The 20,649-nt window shown below is 35.0% G+C and overlaps 1 protein-coding gene across 1 annotated transcript in view; it reads right to left on the reverse strand.

Moving 5' to 3' along the window:
• The window catches only part of Mkp3 (Mitogen-activated protein kinase phosphatase 3), a 98,842-nt gene extending 78,837 nt beyond the window's left edge, over positions 1-20,005 (reverse strand). Inside the window, exon 1 of the mRNA XM_069818776.1 lies at positions 19,228-20,005. Coding sequence (XP_069674877.1) covers positions 19,228-19,648 — 421 coding nt within the window. The 5' untranslated portion in view covers positions 19,649-20,005. The remainder of the gene's footprint in view (positions 1-19,227) is intronic.
• Between the last annotated feature and the right edge of the window lie 644 nt (positions 20,006-20,649).

Below are 20,649 nucleotides of genomic sequence, written 5' to 3' on the forward strand. Positions count from 1 at the left end.
ACCTTCGAAATACAAGGCAGGCATTCTAACCACGGCACTACGTGCTTGCTTACTTACTTACAAATGGCTTTTAGGGAACCCGGAGGTTCATTGCCGCCCTCACATAAGCTCGTCATCGGTCCCGTATCCTGAGTAAGATTAATTCTGTTCCTAGCATCATATCCCAACTCCTCAAATCAATTTTAATATTATCCTCCCATCTACGTCTCGGCCTCCCCAAAAGTCTTTTTCCCTCAGGTCTCCCAAGTAACACTCTACACGCATTTCTGCATTCACCCATACGTGCTACGTGCCCTGTCCATCTCAAACGTCTGGATTTAATGTTCCTAATTATGTCAGGTGAAGAATACAATGCGTGCAGTTTTTCGTTATGTAACTTCCTCTATTCTCCTGTAACTTCATCCCTCTTAGCCCCAAATATTTTCCAAAGCACCTTATTCTCTAACACTCTTAATCTCTGTTCCACTCTCAAATTGAGAGTCCAAGTTTTATAACCATACAGAAGAACCGGATATAACTGTTTGTAAATAATTATTACATGACAAAAGCTTCTCAACCGAATAATAGCACACATTTCCCATATTTATTGTCGGTTTAATTTTCTCCCGAGTGTCATTTATATTTGAAGAGTCCACTGCAAGAATGATGGATGTCATTTGGAATACATTTTTCAGGAGAAGCAATTGAAAGTTTGAAATGCTTAGCGCTCAAAGCTTAACTGTAACTTTCCAATCATTACTGGACAATGACTATCAGTGTTAATGCCATATAACTCTCTATGTACATTCTATATGTCTTAAGATATGCATTGACAGTCTTGGTTCATTTTCGACAAGGAAGTGACATCCATCATTCTTGCAGTGGACTCTTCATTTCTTACTGTTGCTCCAAAATATTTGAATTTTTCTACTTCTTTAAAGGATAAATAGTACGTCCGTGGTTAATAATAATAATAATAATTGTAAATGTCTCCTATATGGACGGAACAGGCCATATCTACCTACCATGAAGATTATTATTATACTGTATTGATCTTGAGCCATACTGACTACAGGAACAGAAAATCTCGCTACATGAACTGTCATAGGCCTATTGTTTGATACTCAGGAGATGAAGAGAGCAGGATGAAACGGCAGGTGGAAGTATGTTAGTGATATGAATGCTTACATTATGTAAGACAATAGCGATATTATTCATCAAGAAATATCGATGGCTTAGAAGTGATACCTCATATCTACAAAAATGGTAATTTAGTTGAGCTACATTGTTATTTAGATTAACTGTTTTATTATTACGTTCACAAAATTGCAAAGTTAATTAATATTTTGTCCTTGAGTAGAAGATCTTGCAAAGTCTGTCTGTCTGTCTGTCTATTTTAGGTTTTACGGAATTTATAATCGCTTCAGCTTGGCGAAGTCATTTCATGACTGTCGACTTCCTGGAACGGTACATTTTTGTTACATTGTGGACCAATATGCCTGGATTAAACTCCAAATCTCTCCGCAGTACATATGAAGGCAAGGCATATGTCACTGTTGATAGTGATTCGTCCGTCGGATGGGGACGTTAAGCCTGGCGGCCCCCTTGGTACTATTCGACAGAAGTAGGCTATGTGCCGGCACCGGGTTTCCCCTTCTCCCTTCCTCATCTTCATCATCATCATCATCATCATTCATTGCATACACTACACTTACAAGAACATTTACACAAATACTCACCCTAATATACGATGTAACTCTCCATAGACGGAAGCGAAATTCTCGTCACCGGAAGTCTCGTCATTGTACCACCTAGTCACTGCAATTTTGTCACCCGATATTTTGTTCACCAGTACACATTTTTTTTTAATAATAATTTATTCTGATAAGCAAAATATGCATAGGTACACTTTATAAAATGTTATGTGATTAATGTTTCAAAATTGCAACGTTGCATAAAATGTTACATGATTTATGTTTGAAAATTGCCACCCTTAATTGTGTCCGATGGCTCATTAATCATCAATATCTTCCAATTCATCTATACATACGTATATCCTTGATGTATTAGTTTCACAAAACCCCTAATGCTTCAAGTGAATCGAAATTCCCCTTCCTGATGTTTTATCAACAGTAATCTCACTAGACGTTTTGATTTATCTAGAGAAAATCAAAACTCGAGTGGGATTTAATTGACTATTACACGATTAGAAGAAAGTATATAAAGATTAGAAGTAACTAAGTACTCCAATACAATAAAATATTAATTGACTTACGAAAATACAACTGTCTTCAAATGTATTATTGTACCATCTCAACATTACAAATATTACGCTAGATGCATGCTAGATGGCAGTAGTGTCTTTATACAAACACTGTAATGATTACTATTCAATAAATCTTAATATTAAACAATCTCTGATACGTGACTATCCATAATATCATATAGCAGAAGTTCTTTTTATCTTCTCAGAGCAGAAGCTATAACATAACCTAACTAATATACACAAGTGTTAGAAAAATTTTAATTAACGACGATGACATAAAAAATAAACATGAATAATTTTAAAAGGAATAATTATTCAATGTACAATTTTCAAATTTGAATGTGGTTGGTGGTTCAATTGATGTTATATTGGACGTGTGCGTAATAGAAGTGGAACTCGTTGATTTAGGCCTACATGGTGTATTCAACTTATTCAGAATTTCCGAATGAATAATTTTAAAAGGGATAATTATTGAATGTACAATTTTCAAATTTGAATGTGGTTGGTGGTTCAATTGATGTTGTATTGGACGTGTGCATAATAGAAGTGGAACTCGTTGATTTAGGCCTACATGGTGTATTCAACTTATTCAGGATTTCCGAATGGTGTGCTTCATTTATTTGTAAATCGGATTTCAGAAGATGCATAGGTATGACCAGTGATTTTTATTAATTCTTGTTCTTGAATGCCAATGCGAGTCATATTTGAAACTACTGTGCATCAACTGGAGTGGTTTGTAATTTTATATATATTTTTGACGTCCAGACCAGCGCAGTTTCAAATGTTGGCAAACAAAGAAACAAATGCTAGGGACGCGATAAAATTAAACAAATGCTAGGGACGCGATAAAATTGTGCGATAAGCAGCCATGATTGGTTGAAATACGTCCTTTCGTACCGTTTTATTGGTCAAAAGTAGTATGACGTAGTAAGAGTGTAATAGTCAATACAATACATTTAATAACTAAAATAAGTAAGAACGTCACCTTACACCTGAAATTTTTTTGCCAAATACTTATATATGTAACCACGGAAACAACCTTAAAATTACATTTAAATCTCATTAAATTTTTCCAATGAAATATTAATAAATTATTAAATCTAATCGGTGACAAGAACGCCGGTGACTAAAATGTAATCGGTGACAAGAATATATGACAACATCTTCGGTGACGAGAATTCCTAAACCTCTCCACAGATACACATCATGCACAGCGTGGCCCGCCGAAGTGGTGTGCAACTAGAAAATGTGTCACAGTTCTGTAATCTATCCGCAATATGCGGAACTCAAATCATGTAAAGTGAAGTGGGTAGGCATTAGATACACACATACATTTGATTGATGCCATCTATGCAAAACATTATCTGTATCTTTTGTAATGAAAATGGGAACCAATCTGTCATTTACCTTCTAAATACTGTAACTGGATTCCTAGTTATCTTATGACCGAAGAAACCAATAAAAACCCCGATCAGAGTAGGTACCGATATTTGAACCAGGGATCTCCCGAATACAAGTCTCGTGTTTTACTACTACGGACAAAGCCACGTAGCTCGGTATATTATATTTTATTCCTGAATGGACTAAATTTTGTATATGAACAAAATCCATTTTATAGTTCAGAAAAAATCCTAGATATGCAAATGTGCGCATACGTATGTCAAAAATGCTGTTCAGTGGGGTTTAAAAAGGCCTCGTCAGCTACTATGGCTATTTGCGTCCTTATCTAAAATTCTTTCACAAAACAAAACACAAACGATACAATAAGCCTTATACTAACAGGAACTAAAAATTGTTGTCACATTAAAATCAGCTACATAAATGCATTACTAGCAAGATGATGTTATAATATTGTAAAAAAAAAAACAATTATTGGACACCAGCCAAAAGTGCTATGACAAGAGCAAGGAGCGTGTATTTCTCGAAAACTTAGAATTCGATTTTTTTTTTCCTGGTAAAATCATTGTCTAGTAAGAAAATGAGAAGTTCAGATTTCCACAAAATGCGTTTCATAATGATATAGCACATCTATGCATGATGAGAAGTGGGGCGATAGTACTAATTAATGAAAGTGGTGCATCAGCGACAAACTAGAAACAGAACTCCCTAGCACACCTGCCGGGCGCTCGCTCGCCCAGAACAGTCTATTCTTCGTCCATTTAGGGGCGGCTAGGAGCGCCCGGCTGACCTATATAATCATCAAGGAGGGCGGATGTTGTGAACTGTATTTCTCCTTTTCTTTATTGTCAATTTAAGCTAATTGTAATAGTATTTAGTTACGCAGTTAAAATCATATAGACTGTATTCACTGGGCACACTATAGTGCTCATTACAGTCACTTTTAAATATAATATATATTTTTATAAAATTTGGAAAACAACCTTCTTGTAGTTTTTGTAACAGTAGAGAATCATAGTTAATATATTTCTTTATAATTAGGATCATAATTATTTACGGTATTTTCAATTATTTTATCTTTTGACCTTTCGTCCACATTCATTAACTAACATTATACATTTGTTATTGTAACTAATATGCTCGCAGAATTTTGGCACACTTATCTATCACAAGTTTATTTGCGAGAAGAGAATAGATTAGGCCTTTCCCCAATTAATTCTGTTTTCAACATTTACTTCAATATTTTTTTATTTATTATACATTTAGCTGTAAAACTCATTCGGTATCGATGAACATTGTAAGTTATTAAATGTGATTAAATCTGAAGTCTACAATTTATCCTATAATTTTCTGCTGACGAGGAAAATGATGAGAAGACAGAAATACTAGAAAAATCCATTAAACATCTTTTGATTATGACGTTTTTAAAGACAATTTTACAGTGTACTGGGAAAGATTAAAATATGCCCTATTGTGATTAAAGGCGAACTAGACATGGTTTCTTTTGTGATCGATATTACTTGGACAGTTTGCAGTAAGTAGGCCCTATTAATAAATGAAGTGCAGCATTGTCAAAACATTTCGGTTTCTATGGATTCTAGAGACTCAGAGTATTTTCCTGAGGAAAGACATGAAATTATTTTCTTCATACTTGTCTGTACTTTGTTATGGCTACAGAGTGTAAATGTCTGACGTTTGTGCATAATCCCTTCAAACTCAAAGGATCTAATCTCCGAAAGAAAACAACAATGTAATATGTATAAATTTGTACTTGCAGGAAACGCTGGGATTTCGAAAGAATTTTTTAAAATTATGTTTTATTTAATGACGCTAGCAACTGCAAGGTTATATCAACGTCGCCGGGGTGTCGGAATTTTGTCCCGCAGGAGTTCTTTTACACGCCAGTAAATCTACTGACATGAGCCTGTCGCATTTAAGCACACTTAAATCCCAACGACCTGGGCCGGGATCGAAACTGCAACCTCGGGCACTAAGACCAGCACTATGCACAGGCAAACAATTTCGAAAGAAAGATACAGCGAAACCGTTCTGAAAAACTACTCCGATTGAAAGAAACACCCCTTAGAGACCGATTCTTCTTGGAACCGATGTAAAACTCATAAAACAAACATTTTTTTTTTCTATAATAATGCACAAAGTTGCATTTTACCCATTGTTTTCAGTGCGTAAAGTTAGCCTTTAAAACACTAGTGCGTAAAAAAGTAAGTAATCACTTTACCCACTGCTATTCATTTTACACACTGCCAAAGAAAATGCAATATTCAGAGTACAAACTTCATTCGATAAGAAATTAATGCATTATATCGATCTTTCACTACCTAAATATTACACAATAACAAATTTAACATTCATATTTACATTTTAGCCCTATTATTCTGAAGTTATATCTGTAGTACTCATTGCAAGAAGATATAACAGTCAACTTTTCCTAAGCAATTTTGATTATATGGCCGGTTTAGACGGTCATGAAATCGTGATCATGAATAAAATAGGCTGTAATTTCATGGATATTTATTTCTTACTGGCTCTGAGTTTAAACGGTCGTGAAATCGTGATCTTATAACATCTCCAATTTGAAATATTTATTTAATGAACTTTAAATATTTAATGTAAATCTGTACTATCGCAGAAAAAACACAGTATAATACACATTCGCAAAGTTATCTTTTTGGCACGAGTATAAAGTTTGTGAAACGAGGCGAAGTCGAATTTATTTCATAAATAACTATTTTACCCCCATTTAAGAACCACTCCCCTCCCCGATCACCGACCAGCCACGGAATAGCCGTTTCTTACTTTTGTCTCTTTTAAGAGACCAAAGTACAGTAATTTTACAGTGCAGTACGTACTTACACAGTTTAATGCATTAAATTCTGAGAACTTCATATGGTTACTTTACTGTATCTTCTAAGGTTGAAATGAAATTTGACAACATTCTTAACTATTCATGCTCTAAGGAATGTGGGAATTTTTAGAGAGAAAGATATTGTTTTTAAAGGTTGTGACCGCTACACACGGCCTTTAGGGTCTGACCCCGGATTACCTGTGCGGTATTTGCTCCCTCGTTTAACAGTTTAATTTCTTATGACATTGTGTATAAGTTTGTTACATGTAAAAACATGTTCAGTAAAATGAGAAATAAATTATCATTCGAGGACTGAATCTAATTGTAAGTGATTCGCGAAAGTAAAAGTGATTTATCTGAAATAAAATTAGAGGACAAATTTAAATGTGGAAAAACTTGGAGTAGGCCTAATTCTCTTTTAAAATCGAAGGAATAGGCCTAAACCGAATGGAATTTCACTGAAAATCTGTGCGACTGGAGAACATATAAATTGACTTCGTAATAAGTTGGAAAGTTTAGAACTTTAGAGAATAAAATAATGTAAAAAAAATTGCAATAAAATGATGCACAGTTCAATTTATGATTTTCTAAAGCGGAATGAATGAGTTACAGGGTAAAATTGAAATAAAGTTCTGTACACAACTCATTGTGGCGCCCGGGTAGCTCAGTTGGTAGAGCAGCTGGCTACGGACTGGAAGGTCCGGGATTCGATCCCAGGTGGTGACAGGATTTTTTCTCGTTGCCAAACTTTCACTCAGCCTCCTATAAAATTGAGTACCGGGTCTTTCCCGGGGGTAAAAGGCGGTCAGAGCGTGGTGCCGACCACCCCACCTCATTCTAGTGCCGAGGTCATGGTAAGCATGGGGCTCTACCTCCATGCCCCCCAAGTGCCTTCATGGCATGTTACGGGGATACCTTTACTTTTTTTTTACTCAACTCATTGTAATTAACAATACATTCCTAGTTCTTCTATCCTATGTAAGTATAGTAGTTTAACTCATCTTTGTAAAAAGAAAACCTCCCCCTATTAAGCGACCACCCCTCTAGAAGATTAATTTTGTATGGAACTATCAGTGGTCATTTAATACAGGTTTCACTGTATGACAGCCTTAGAAAAACTAATTTGTCGCACAAATACTTTATAAGTCCCAGAAAGGAGGCAGTGAGCATGATCAGACATACAACGAAATAAAACTAATTTTATAATCTCAATTAGTCCTCTGAGTATACACAGTTTTTTTAATTTGAGGACTTTAATTGAAGTGAATTTATAATGGAAAATTCACTTCAATTAAAGTCCCCAAATTAAAAAAAAAATCTTTCTGGGACTTATAAAGTATCTGTACGACAAAACTTTTTTCGAAGATTGTACAAACCAAATCCACACTAAGTGCGAACAAATACGAATGGAACGAATCCTTGAGGATGGTGGTGGTGGTTGTGGTAAGCATGATGATTATGATGATGATGATGATGATGATAACGGCGATTGACACTATGCTGCAACATTTTAACAGTCATGTTTTGGCACACTAAAACTTCTGTGTTGCCTATCTGTATAATGTATCCACATTCACATTGTCCTGAATGAAAAATATTCTATCAATACAATTAATTTGATCGCTTAACTGCGCGAGATAATCCTGCATTTGTCACTGATATTTGCCAGCGGCTTTGTGAAGTGACACTATTTACTGTCATTGTCCAATTCTGTCCTTAAATTTATGATATCCTGCCACATCCGCTTAAACCAAAGTGATATAATTTAAACATACTTAATTTCGGCATCCGAAAATTCACTTTACTCTTACTGTTTTAAAATATTCTATCAAATCAAAACTTATAATTCGAGCAAATCAAACGTTCCTTATCTAATATTTTGCTCAATCACGGAAATTTTATATGGTGGTTCCCCACTTCCCCAGTGACATCATTTTCTCTAACCACTAGTACATTCCCCGTGACTTATCATAAAAGGTCATTACAACACACTAACATGACGATTACGACAGAAATGAGCAGTTGGTTAATCTTTTCTCTTCCTACCTCACTTGCAACCCTCAGAAAATTTCGGCCTTCTTCTAATAGGAATTTCTTTGAAATTTGACAGTATTTACAAGGACAGAAAATGGGACTTTCGCAATATGAAGTAATCAAGATACCACAACTCCACCTACAGGACACCACATTGGCAACAAACATCTTCACCCTAGCAGAATTCGAACCCATGGTTGGTTGCTAACACCTCCTGGTCTATGACGACGAAGATGCTTCTGGATTCTGCTAATGTGGCAGTGTAAGGAATTCTATACTTTAGGCATGGTAAGGCGGGATTTATTACTCCGATTATAGAATAATGTTAATCGAGAATAATTAACATAAAAGAGATAGCCGGTGAATTTTTTCTAAATATCTCTTATCCAGAAAAAGAGTTTGAACTCGGGAACCTTGACTGTAACGGTAAGCATGATAACCACTCGAAAAGACTAGTGAAATATAAAAGTTAAATTCCTATTTTTAAATAAGCTCAGATTAAAATGTATAACGTTGGCGGAAAATGAGAAGTAAGGAGTAATAAGCCAGTCCTTTAATAAGGACGAATTCCAGGTTACACACTATCGATGTGAACTCCAAGGCCGTGTCCTAATCACTCTTCTGCTGGGCCGGTCCTTACGACAGTTTGACAGATTTTACCGAAACACTGTGATGTTCTGTCGCAATGTAGAAGGTTGGAGTCTCCGCACATTGACGGGAGTAATAACCCTGCCAGGACGCCAATGAACTTCGCCGCCTGTAATCTACGAGCATTATAAACTATCTTCACACTCATCTCGCTACATACAGTAGTCATATGCTTACTGTTCAATCAGAACTCCTTCTTATTATCTGAAATGCAGCTTTACCATCATCAACGCCATCATCCTTCAGAGAGTGTACTCTGGTCCATTCAGTTTCTTGCGGCGGAGAATTCTGAAATGGAATTCCTAGATCATGTGATGAGTATGGTGTAAGGCACAGCACATGAGGTCACACAAGGCAAATAGATGACAAGAACATGCACTCAGTCACTGCTAGAAGGAATAATAGAAACGTGGAAAGAAACAAGAGTGAAAGAAAGGAAATTAAAGAGGTAAAAGATAAGAAAAATAGAAATAAAACGAACGCGAAGGAAAAAAAATTGAAATGAAAACAGGAAGGAATGAAAAAAGAATGAAAGAGAGAAAAATTAACAAAGAGAAGAAGGACCACAGAAAAACTACCGGTACTTTTAGCGATTACATAGGCCTATTCATTGTTACTTCATAATCACAATTTGGTATGGATAAGAATCTAGCTAGCTTTGTGAAGTAAATGTAAATTATGTGAGTTTTGTGCATGCTGACAACAAACATGGTTACGAAATCCTATTTCAGATACAAACGTATAGTCTACCTGCAGCGAGTAGTCTATAGTGGGGGTTCACATACGATTATTTTCTAAGGCCGCCTTTTCAATGTTGCCAGCTGTTCTCAGATATCGCCAAAGCAAGTAAAATCACAATGTTATATATAGTATACTGAAATAATCATACAATTATGTATTTATGATTGATCTTATAGTAAAATGTATCTTGTCTGGTAACATGAAATTCATTAGTGTGACTAAAGCAGATTACAATTTTATTCATGAGTCCTAACCTAAAAATTATTTTGTTTCACCACATGAAACAATTGGTACGAACTATAAAACCCGAATACCACTTTAAAATGTATACTGTGTATGTATTAATTGGTACTGTATTATACATTAATATTATTAATTATTATTACTGTTATCCAAATATTAAAACCCTATTTTACCTTTGGTATTATTAATTACTTTCAAATTTCAAATAACACTCGCTAGTAACTTTCGTTCCATGAAAGTTGGCAACGTCTTCAAAAGTAAACGATGCTGTCAACATAACAGTTAGAAAGTAATTACCAGTTATAGTACTTGTCCATAAATGATATGTTAGTACCGAAATTCGAAATGAAGTTAGCAGAAGGAAATTCAACGTGCCTATAATCAAAACTAGCGTATGTAGTAATAGAGGAAAAATGGTTGGGTTTAACTCTTAAGATATAAAATGAGAATACTAGGGCTATACTAACAAATTATTTATAGCACGAAGTTACAGATGTTAATTACAAAATGCTAATACGTTTGTTTGATTTGCAAACCAATAAGAAATTTAAATAAGATAAATTCTATTTCATCATGTGTCACCAAGCTGCATATATTATTATTATTATTATTATTATTATTATTATATTTTTTATTAAGAAAACTTGTCGCCACGGTTCTTTTACTCACCATAGTTCATTTTCAGTAAGTCAAATTACGAAAATCTGGTATTAAAAATAATCTCACAACTCTCAGGTACATTTCGAGAATTCCTTCAGGAAAATTCCTCTTTGCTATTAATGTTAAAATCTGAGAATCTATCCTTACTGCAGTTCCTATTCAGGATAAACACGTAAAAAGGTTATCTAATTTTGTTACTGTTCAAAATGATTTTTTTTCTTGTCAGGAGGGAGGGAGAGAATATCCCACGCACTACGACAAATTTGGTTTTTACTAAGAGACAACCAATATGCGAGTTTTTAATCTGGTTATTTAACTGCGCTTTATCAACTGTGAGGTTATTTAGCGTCTGTGAAATTAGCGACAGCGAGATAACATTTCGCTAGAGAATCCGAAGATTCTCCATGGGTTACCTGACATTCGCCTTACAGTTGGGAAAATCTCGGGGGGGAGGGGAAATTGAAGCAGCTAATCAGCCCTAGCATTTATTGCATGACTGCAAAATAAAAAAAAAATATTTTTAAATCCCTTCTACTTCTATACTTATAAAACATTTTTAATCTGCTCTGATTGGATGGCTTTCCATCGAATTCAATTCTCAGCGCCGGATAAAGAATTTATGCTGTGCAAAAGCTGTTGGAACAAACTTTCTCGGGATGTTCCCATTTCCCCTACCACCATTCCCATTACTATTACTATTATTATTATTATTATTATTATTATTATTATTATTATTATTATTATTATTATTATTCTCTCAGTTCTCCACTATTATCTCACCATCGTCTTATACGAAGTTTCCACCTTACCACTCAGCACATTACGTCCTGCAAATGATGGAAGCTTGTTATTTAATCGACTACTTGGGCTGAAAACAGTTAAGTTTTATTCGCGAAAATACATTAAGTTTTAAATTAAACAGGTTGAAGTTAAGATTTTGCTAACCTTATTCTTGGCTGAGAAACAGACTTTTGGGTATTCCTGCCAATCTACTATTTCTGATCACATTCGCCATGAAAGCCTAAAAACACTGATTCTTGGTTACCTTCTCAAGAAATATGAACTATATGAAGGACAAACTATTAGTAACAATATGCAATGTTTTGTAGAAACAGAGAACTACACACGCGTGTAAAATATTTTTCTTTCAACATTATTTATATGCAAAATAAACGGTATATAAAACTGTCGACGACAGTATGAATCTCTTGCAATGTTTCCATATATCTCAGAATGTCATATGCAACAAGCATTTGGTATATAAAGACTTGCTCTAATATTATGATGGTGACGACGATGATGACAATGACGAATTCCAATATTATTTGTTCACCAAGTCATGTTAATAGCCCCTTCGATAACCCAGCGCTGGAATGTTATTACTTTTCGAATTTGGATTCGAGTCCTGACGTTGACCAGAATGTTATTTGTGACTGATAAGAGAGAAAAGTACGATTTTTTCCCGTTTCCCCTCAACATCATAAATTTCGTTTCACCTATCAATTTTATTTCACATTTATTATTTTTTTTTTTTTTTTACAATTTCATGCCACATGAAAATTATGGTTACACAGTAAAGTAAGAGTTTCAATGATGCCAAACAGGAATGGCCGGCTAGATTACTACTACGTCTCATAATTTCATATGATACAAAGCTATGTATCCAGGATAGCTTACGAGCTTCGTTGATACTGAACTGAGATAATCAGATTACTACTTCTGTCAAATGTCCACGACCGGGATGCCCAGTGGCGAGACTCGCTGGCATACGGTGATCATCTGAAACATCTGGTAAGTAATTGCGAACTGAGCCATGTTTGTGGTATCTCCGAAGCTGAAAATCTACCCGTAGGGATTTGATTTATTTCACCCCTCCTTTCTGATTGTGGTAAGCATAATGAATTACTTCTATGAATTGATCACAGAGAGCTTCCGTCCGTTATCTCAGTATATGAAGACATATACACGCGAGCACACACCTCATGTTATTTTACTATGTTTTTAAACCACAAAGTATAGTATTCGGTGTCTGATTACGGCACCAGAAGAGAATGGCAGAGGAAATCGTAGACGGAAAGAGGCAGATTACGCGCTGCCACTCTTCCCGGGAAATGAACCCCGTCCTCTTTTGAGCAGGAATGTCTGAGCCAAAGACTGACCTGGAATCATGTCATGAAAATACACCCAGGTTCGAAATCAAGTTACAAAACCTTGTACTAAAATCATACAGTCACGTAATGCTTCCTTCGCAGTTGTTCACAGTAGTTAACACAGAGACTCCCACACTTGTCTGTCCATGGTCAGCCTTAACAATACTACCACCGCGTGTTCATTTTCTAAGTGCGAACAGATAAAATCTGCCAGATATATTCGGACATACTTGTGATAACATCCTATATAATGGAAGCATAGGGTAACAATTCTCCGTAATTCTTTTATATCATTCCTTTGTTTGGATACCGGATGCAGCAAATTACCCAGAGCCACACGGTTGCTAGGCAATGACGGAACGGAAGAAACGTCCTGTATGGCAAAACTAACTGTTGATGTCTGCAGGTGGAACTCTTGGGAAAGACTTGAGTCATATGCATACACTACACAATGCATTGTATCACGAACAGACGGGATTTAAATTGTAGCACTATTTTCTTCTCTGATGCAGGGTAATGATGGGAGGTGTTGAATTACAGAATTGAAAATTTAGCATTACTAATTTATAAATTATCACCTTATATCATTATAATCCATTTAGCATTTTGAATTTATTACGTGAGGTGATTTTAGTCAAGGCAAATAATTTGAGCATAATTTAATGTTATAATTTCCATTAACAATTTTATTATAAGTACATAGGCCTATTACAATTTTTAATAAATTATGCCTATATGTAACAATACCACCTTGCATAAAGTCTATATATACCATTCATCATAAACGAGAAGAGGGTGTATTCAGTTATTGACAACACATGTTTCCGTTACTACAAATTGGAAAAATCTATATACAAATTAAAGCTATATATTATGAAAATAACTAAATCCACTTGGAGAACATGCACAATATAGCAGAAATCGTCAGGCGACAGCATGGAACAATATTTACTTAACATCTGTTCAACGTCTACACTTTTAAGTTGGAGTCCAAAAACATTTCAAGGCAACTTGAGCAAATTCTGGGAAATTCAGTAATGTCGGAAGGAAGATTTGTAAATAACGCAGTCATTATTGTCTTGAATGTTGTGAACAACGTGGCTATGAAAGACCTCGTACTCTTCAATAAAAGTAGGCAGTATCACGTACAACAGATAAGTTGTATTTGAGTAAAAAGGAGTAATATTTTAATTTCGAGTCTAAACTTCAAAAAGAAGCCTTTTTGTCATATTTTGTATTTTGTACAGTTGATTCAAAACTAATAACGGATTCAATTAATTATTACAAAAATAAAAAAAAAAAAATACATTTAGGCCTATATTTAAAAGCATTGAGTATTTATCCATAGTGCAGACAATTACTATTTTGATATACCTAATGATAAAAAAATTCTCTCGTTTAATATGCCAGCCGTATCTTTCCTGCTCATATTTATTTAGAGATTCCGTAACGTAACAATTGGTTGAAGTGACAGGGGAACCGAAGTTATCACAGAACACCTGCCAGTAAGCCGCTATGACCAACACAATGCTCTATCGGAGATATACATTAATAATAAAGTCGACACGCAGTTGAGGCGCACATGAAATCACGTGACAAAAACAGTCGGGAAAGACTAAGACTACTTATTTGAACTTCTTTTTTTCAAATTTCTTTTCTTTTCTTTTTTTTTTTTTTTGTTAATTTCAATAATCATTTAATTTTTATTTTTGATAATTGTGACTCCCACAAATATTATTTATCTTCAGGCAGTCGAGGACTTTCCAGTAGCTTTATTATGTAGCCTCAGATGAAGAATCTGGATCGTGATATCCTCACGTCGAAGATGTCCCACTACCATGCATTCATTTTTAGTCTGTAGGCATAAAATTCCGCTGGAGAACTACAATCCTGCCAGAAAAATTGGATGTATATTTCTTGTTTTCTGTTGTACTAAAAAATGGTAGCTCTGCGTCATACTGAACACATAACATAAGAGTCCCGCTGCTCATGAAAATCTACAGCTGAAATTATTCTAAAAGTAAAGACAGACCAGGCCAAATTTTTTAAGTTCGTTGGTGGTTCTTAACACTACGAATATTGTAATGTCACTCAGGAATATAGTTATAATAACCATTTTCATCTGTTAAAATAAAAACTAATTTGTAAACCACACACAAGATCGCATACTCATTCAGGAAATTAAATGACAACTCGCATACAGAACACAAAAGAAACAAATGCATCCTAATTGTAACAACTTCTACATCGGACAGACTGGGAGATCATTTGAAACACAATACAAAGAACACACCATAGACATAACCAAATCACACAACACTTCCACATATGCAGAACACATCACAAATACCAACCACAGCTATAGCAACATAGGAACAGACATGAAAATTTTACATATCCACCCGAAAAATCAGAAATTAAACACATTAGAACAATACGAAATACACACACAAAAACACACCCACAACACATACTCAATACGCCTACATAACTAAATTTCAGAGCACACGCCCTATTTGACTCCACACTGCCATATACAAACTCACCCCCCAACAAAACAACTGAAGAAATCGGAAGAAGCAAGGACCTCACTAGTTCTCATGATGACTGACACAAAGCTGAAATAGTCAGCTAGGTAATTTACAACTTAGTTCTTATTTTAACACATGAAAGTGGTTATTATAACTGTATAAAGTGTGTAATCAAGATGTATAATGTGTAATATGCTTTTTAATTTATTTGAGGGGGATGGAATTATTAACGAGGTGATGGGGAAATGATTGAAATTATGTAATATATATTACACAGGAATTGTGGTTTGTCTCAATAACAACAAATGTGAAATGTTTCTAAAATATTCGCATTATGTACGTACCTTCATTTTATCGCCAATTAATATAATTTATTGGCTTTGAATTTACTAACATATGTTAAATTGATATATATTTCTGCAATGCAATTGTTACGTCATGTGAACCTGGATAATTTTGTTACAGGATGTGAGGTTTTCATGGCCACATTGTTTACATTTGCAACGTTCAGGAAAATAAAACAAGGATTGTTTACCAACTTTGCTTGCAAAAGATAGGCCTACTACTTAAATTCTCAGAATTTACCGAAATGGCCTTGACGTGCATTTGGGCTGCTCCAACCAACTGTGCATAATATATTGAACGACTGTTCAGCAAATACCATTTAATTCGAACAGAGAGAACTGGAATGAAGAAAAAGAAGATTGAAGTGTACCTTGTCTAAATTAGTAATTAAATTACAATACAAAAACAACGACTTCCTTTGATGAATTTATGTAGCCTAATTTTGTGACACAAACATTCAGACTTTAAATAAAACGTACGTACGAGTACAATAATCTCATAAGAAGGATACATGGATCCTTTCTTCATAACGTTCCTGAAGTACTAGCAACCAAACAGCATACTTTACAATATTAACTTCCCAGGAAGATTACGGATTCCCAGATTAATACAGGCATATTTATGTATTATTCCCTCGTTTTCTATGCATTTGCCTTTATGCTACATCTTCAATTGAAATAATTTATACAGCATTTAATTAATGCATTCAAGACGTTCCACGTGATCGTCTACTACGTACCATTAATTATTATTTAATGATTGTGTAGTCTTCTTACGTGGGAGACCCATCGTCAAAACCCAGCAGAGTATTATCCTATAACTTTATTTCCATATTTCAATATCAGTCACATCAATATAGGAAGCAACGGGAAACTACTAGCTGAATTATTTCCACATAAATTAAGTTACTTAAATATTTCTTTGTAACGTTATTTCGTTTCTCTTAATTTTGTTAAGTGAAGCAGATGTTTTCATATTGTATTAAACTGAACGACAGCTGTCTCATGAAGTCATGAACTACTTTTATAAATAAAAACGCACCTTTACAGAGGCGTATGTACTTTCGTTAAAAGCAACATATGAAAGGTTCAGAACCATAGTGGGCCAAGCGCCATTTACTAAAAGCGTAGAAAACAAGGGTTAAAATTAAATTGTTACCATAATTCAATTAAAACATACAGCAAGTAATATAAAGTAGACTCATTCAAATTAAATGATATATCAATCTTCATTAAACTATGGTATTCACTTAACTTTAACCCTTGCTTTCTCAGTTTTTAATAAATGGCGCTTGGCCCACTATGGCTCTGAACCTTTCATATTATGTCAGTGTAAAGTATTCCAAACATTTATTGGCACAGGCTAAGTAGTTCTCCAAATCCTATCCCTTCTTGAAGAAGTATTTCTGGAAAAAGATATACTTTTTAATCTTAATCATATTTTCTCATAGGCGTTTTGTTATTTTTATTACGTACCTTGTAGCTGATAAAAACAAAGACATGTAAGCACAACAGAGAAATGTTTTGACTTTCTTTTACGAAGGCTGCCGCGTCTGTGGCTAAAGTGCTAATGCGCTGTTCTTCCATCCAGGCATCCCGGGCTAGGTCGTGATGGACAAAGCGAGCGTTGCAGATGAATTTTCTCGGGATACTCCCGTTTCCATTTATCATACCACTAACACTCTCCACTTCCCCTCATTTCATCTATCATATGAAAAATTAGGGCGCACAATGCCCCAGAACGGATCCAGCTCTCAAAAAAGCCAAATCAAGGTATCAATATAGTTGCGCCTACATGTTGTTACAGAAAAATGGCAATCTAAAATAACATTTTGATATTAGGATAACAGTTCTTCAGCATTCATTCCTTGAAAGTTGTGTCTGTTATCAAAGATCTATTGAGATCTACGTAGTTCAACAGAGATATTAAATTCCGAGTTACAAGTATTTTCATTAAGTGTAATGTTTTCGGCATAATAACTTATTCCACCATGTAATACTCTCCCTCTCTCTCTCAAAAAAAAAAAAACCACCATCCATACAACTGTAATTCCGCTAAAATCTTAAAAAGGTTTCTTATGAAGAGCCTACATTTTCTTTACATGGGTGCGAGAGAAAATAAAAAAGTACAATCCCTTCCGGTTAAAAATAATAGTGGCATAATATTTAACATTTGCTAATTTTATTGCCAGTAGAATGTGCGTGATCTATGCGTAAACATCATAAACATTGTAAGCCTATATTAAAACTCCTACTCATAAGAAGTATCGACATGAAATTCGCAACAGTGTTTCTACTGTACTCAGAAATTTTGGTTCACTATTAGGATTATGCTTGAGAATAGTTGGACGAGGAATAAACTGTTTCTTATTATTTTTGTTGAATTTAATTTTTAAGTCAAAAAGCTTAAATTTATTTATGGGACGAGAAGACCCTATAGAGTTTATATATATTATTTTGTTTGAACTCAGATGTTCAGCACACAGTAAAATATGACATAGCTAGGTACCTGGAAGCATAGATTTTGGTCTCTCGTACAAAATAATATCAGAAAATATTGAACAGCTGTACACATAAACATTGTATATTATACAGTAGCACTGTATTTCTAAATTCGAGAAGAAAGAACATTTAGGCCCATCTACAGTACGGTACTGGCAGACTTACAAATGTTGAAACCTTCATGACCATAATTAGTTTACAATGGTTTCTGGCACAACAGATTTGGAGGCATTTGATTACGAATGTTAAAGGTTGCTTCGGGTAAGCCAGAACTAATTTTCAAATGTGTAATAACATGACATTACTTTTTCTGTCCTATTTTAATTTTACGCCAATATTTGATTATATTTTACAAAATACCTATATTAATGGTAAAAATCTAAATATAAACTGTTGTTCTCTATAAATTATATAATTATGATTTATGGCTATAGAGAAATCTCCGTCAATTCTACACACCCAACTCCCCGTGTAATGGAAATGGAACAATCCACAGTGCACATGGAAACGATTTAGCTGTCACTGTAAGAATGTCAATATTTACAATTACTGCATGTATAGTAGTTTAAGCTCAAACAGGTAGTCACCAGATTATTTTCCGACCATACGACAAAGACTAGTAATTGTTTTATTCATACAATTCACGTAAATATATCTGCAAAATCACACAGAAGAAAAATAAAATAAACTGAAATAAGAAGAGTAAGAATACACGGAAGATTGGCAGAGCTTTAATTTCGCGTTTAATTGTAAAATTACACAAAATACCTAGTTTGTTCACTGAAACATGAAGCATACAATAAGAGAAATGCATTGTAAACTCCATCCTACGAACTACTGATATAATTTGAATCAATTTACTTACCTTCCAAACATACAACTTGGCAGCCATCTTGAGCTAAACGTTTGGCCAGTACATGAAGCGTATCGCTTGCCGTGAAACTTGAAGATTGCTGTTGAGTTCGAGTTTGCTGTTCTGTCACGTTGAAATCACCATACACAACAAACACATTCTCTTTGTAAGCGTTCATGATCTTGGCTTTCAGTTCACGGCACTTTATTGTGGACATAAGATCGATTTTACCTGCTGCTAGTCTTCTCAGCATTATACTGGGAATGCTAAAATTCACAGCATGCCTAATGTGCGATTCACCATATTCATTTGAACTTCGACAATCAAGTATCACAAGTCTTGAAGGGTCCGAACGTAATTCTTGAAATAACCATTCTTTACTAACACATAACTCCATCATTGTTGCCCGTTCACTGTCATCTTCCGAAGGCATGTTTCTCCGTCTAATGAAAATAAGTAGACACGAGACTTACAATCTTATTTCACACACGCTTCAAGTTAATGAAATGTCATATAGAATATGTAGGCCTTGAATGATTGTGTACCTATTTTTTCCCCGAACATAACAGAAACATTACACTCATACACTCGCCAAATCTCCTCGCCGATTCTTGTACGGTCTTCTTTTAGTCGTTTGTAAAATTCTTGGCTTCCTGTCAGCACAGGAAGCTCCACAACCGTCCAAGCCTCATCTCAAACAATAGCCTACCTATCTACGCCCGTTCTCCCATCTCACAGCATCCTCTCCCCAGCTTCCGTCCGCTATCTAAAAACACAACAGCAACAGCGACAGCAACCCCACCTCAACTACACTTATGGAAGCTTCCAACCAAATCCCGCCCGTATACATTCATTTGTTACTTCCATCCCCTCTCCCTGTTATTCGCCATGTCGACGTACCCGACAGACGATAATGTAGTTAGAGCAGCAACTCTTGCCTAACTTGGCTTACGATAAAAGAAGTCACACGAGAAAACCTCATATATAATATGCGTGGAAAATGTAAGAAATAAATAGTAGGGCTATGAATGTAGGCAATAGCAGTCGTGTTGGGTACTATCCAAGCAACTTGATGCAGACACTTCGCTTGTTAGACGAATCTTGGATATGTCAAAATTTGAATTTAGCTAATGTTAACCATTTCCCTAATATTCCCGATACGGTAACGCATACTACACTGTGTAACATAATTTTTCGCCACATATTAAAATAATCTGGCTCATTTTGAAAGAAATTAATATAGTCATTAAAAAATTCTGACTGATGCGTGTTCTTTCTCTCATTAATATTTGCTTTAAGAGGTTACATTAATCTAATAGTCTTATGAAGTAGAATACATTTCATGCATTGAGTCTCAGCTTATATTGGACTCGCTGCGGAGCGCGGTTTTAAGTATAATGTCGATACGAATAAAATGTGTTCGGTAATAATGAA

This window comes from Periplaneta americana, chromosome 2 (assembly GCF_040183065.1).
Source record: "Periplaneta americana isolate PAMFEO1 chromosome 2, P.americana_PAMFEO1_priV1, whole genome shotgun sequence".
In the NCBI taxonomy this organism is placed as follows: domain Eukaryota; kingdom Metazoa; phylum Arthropoda; class Insecta; order Blattodea; family Blattidae; genus Periplaneta; species Periplaneta americana.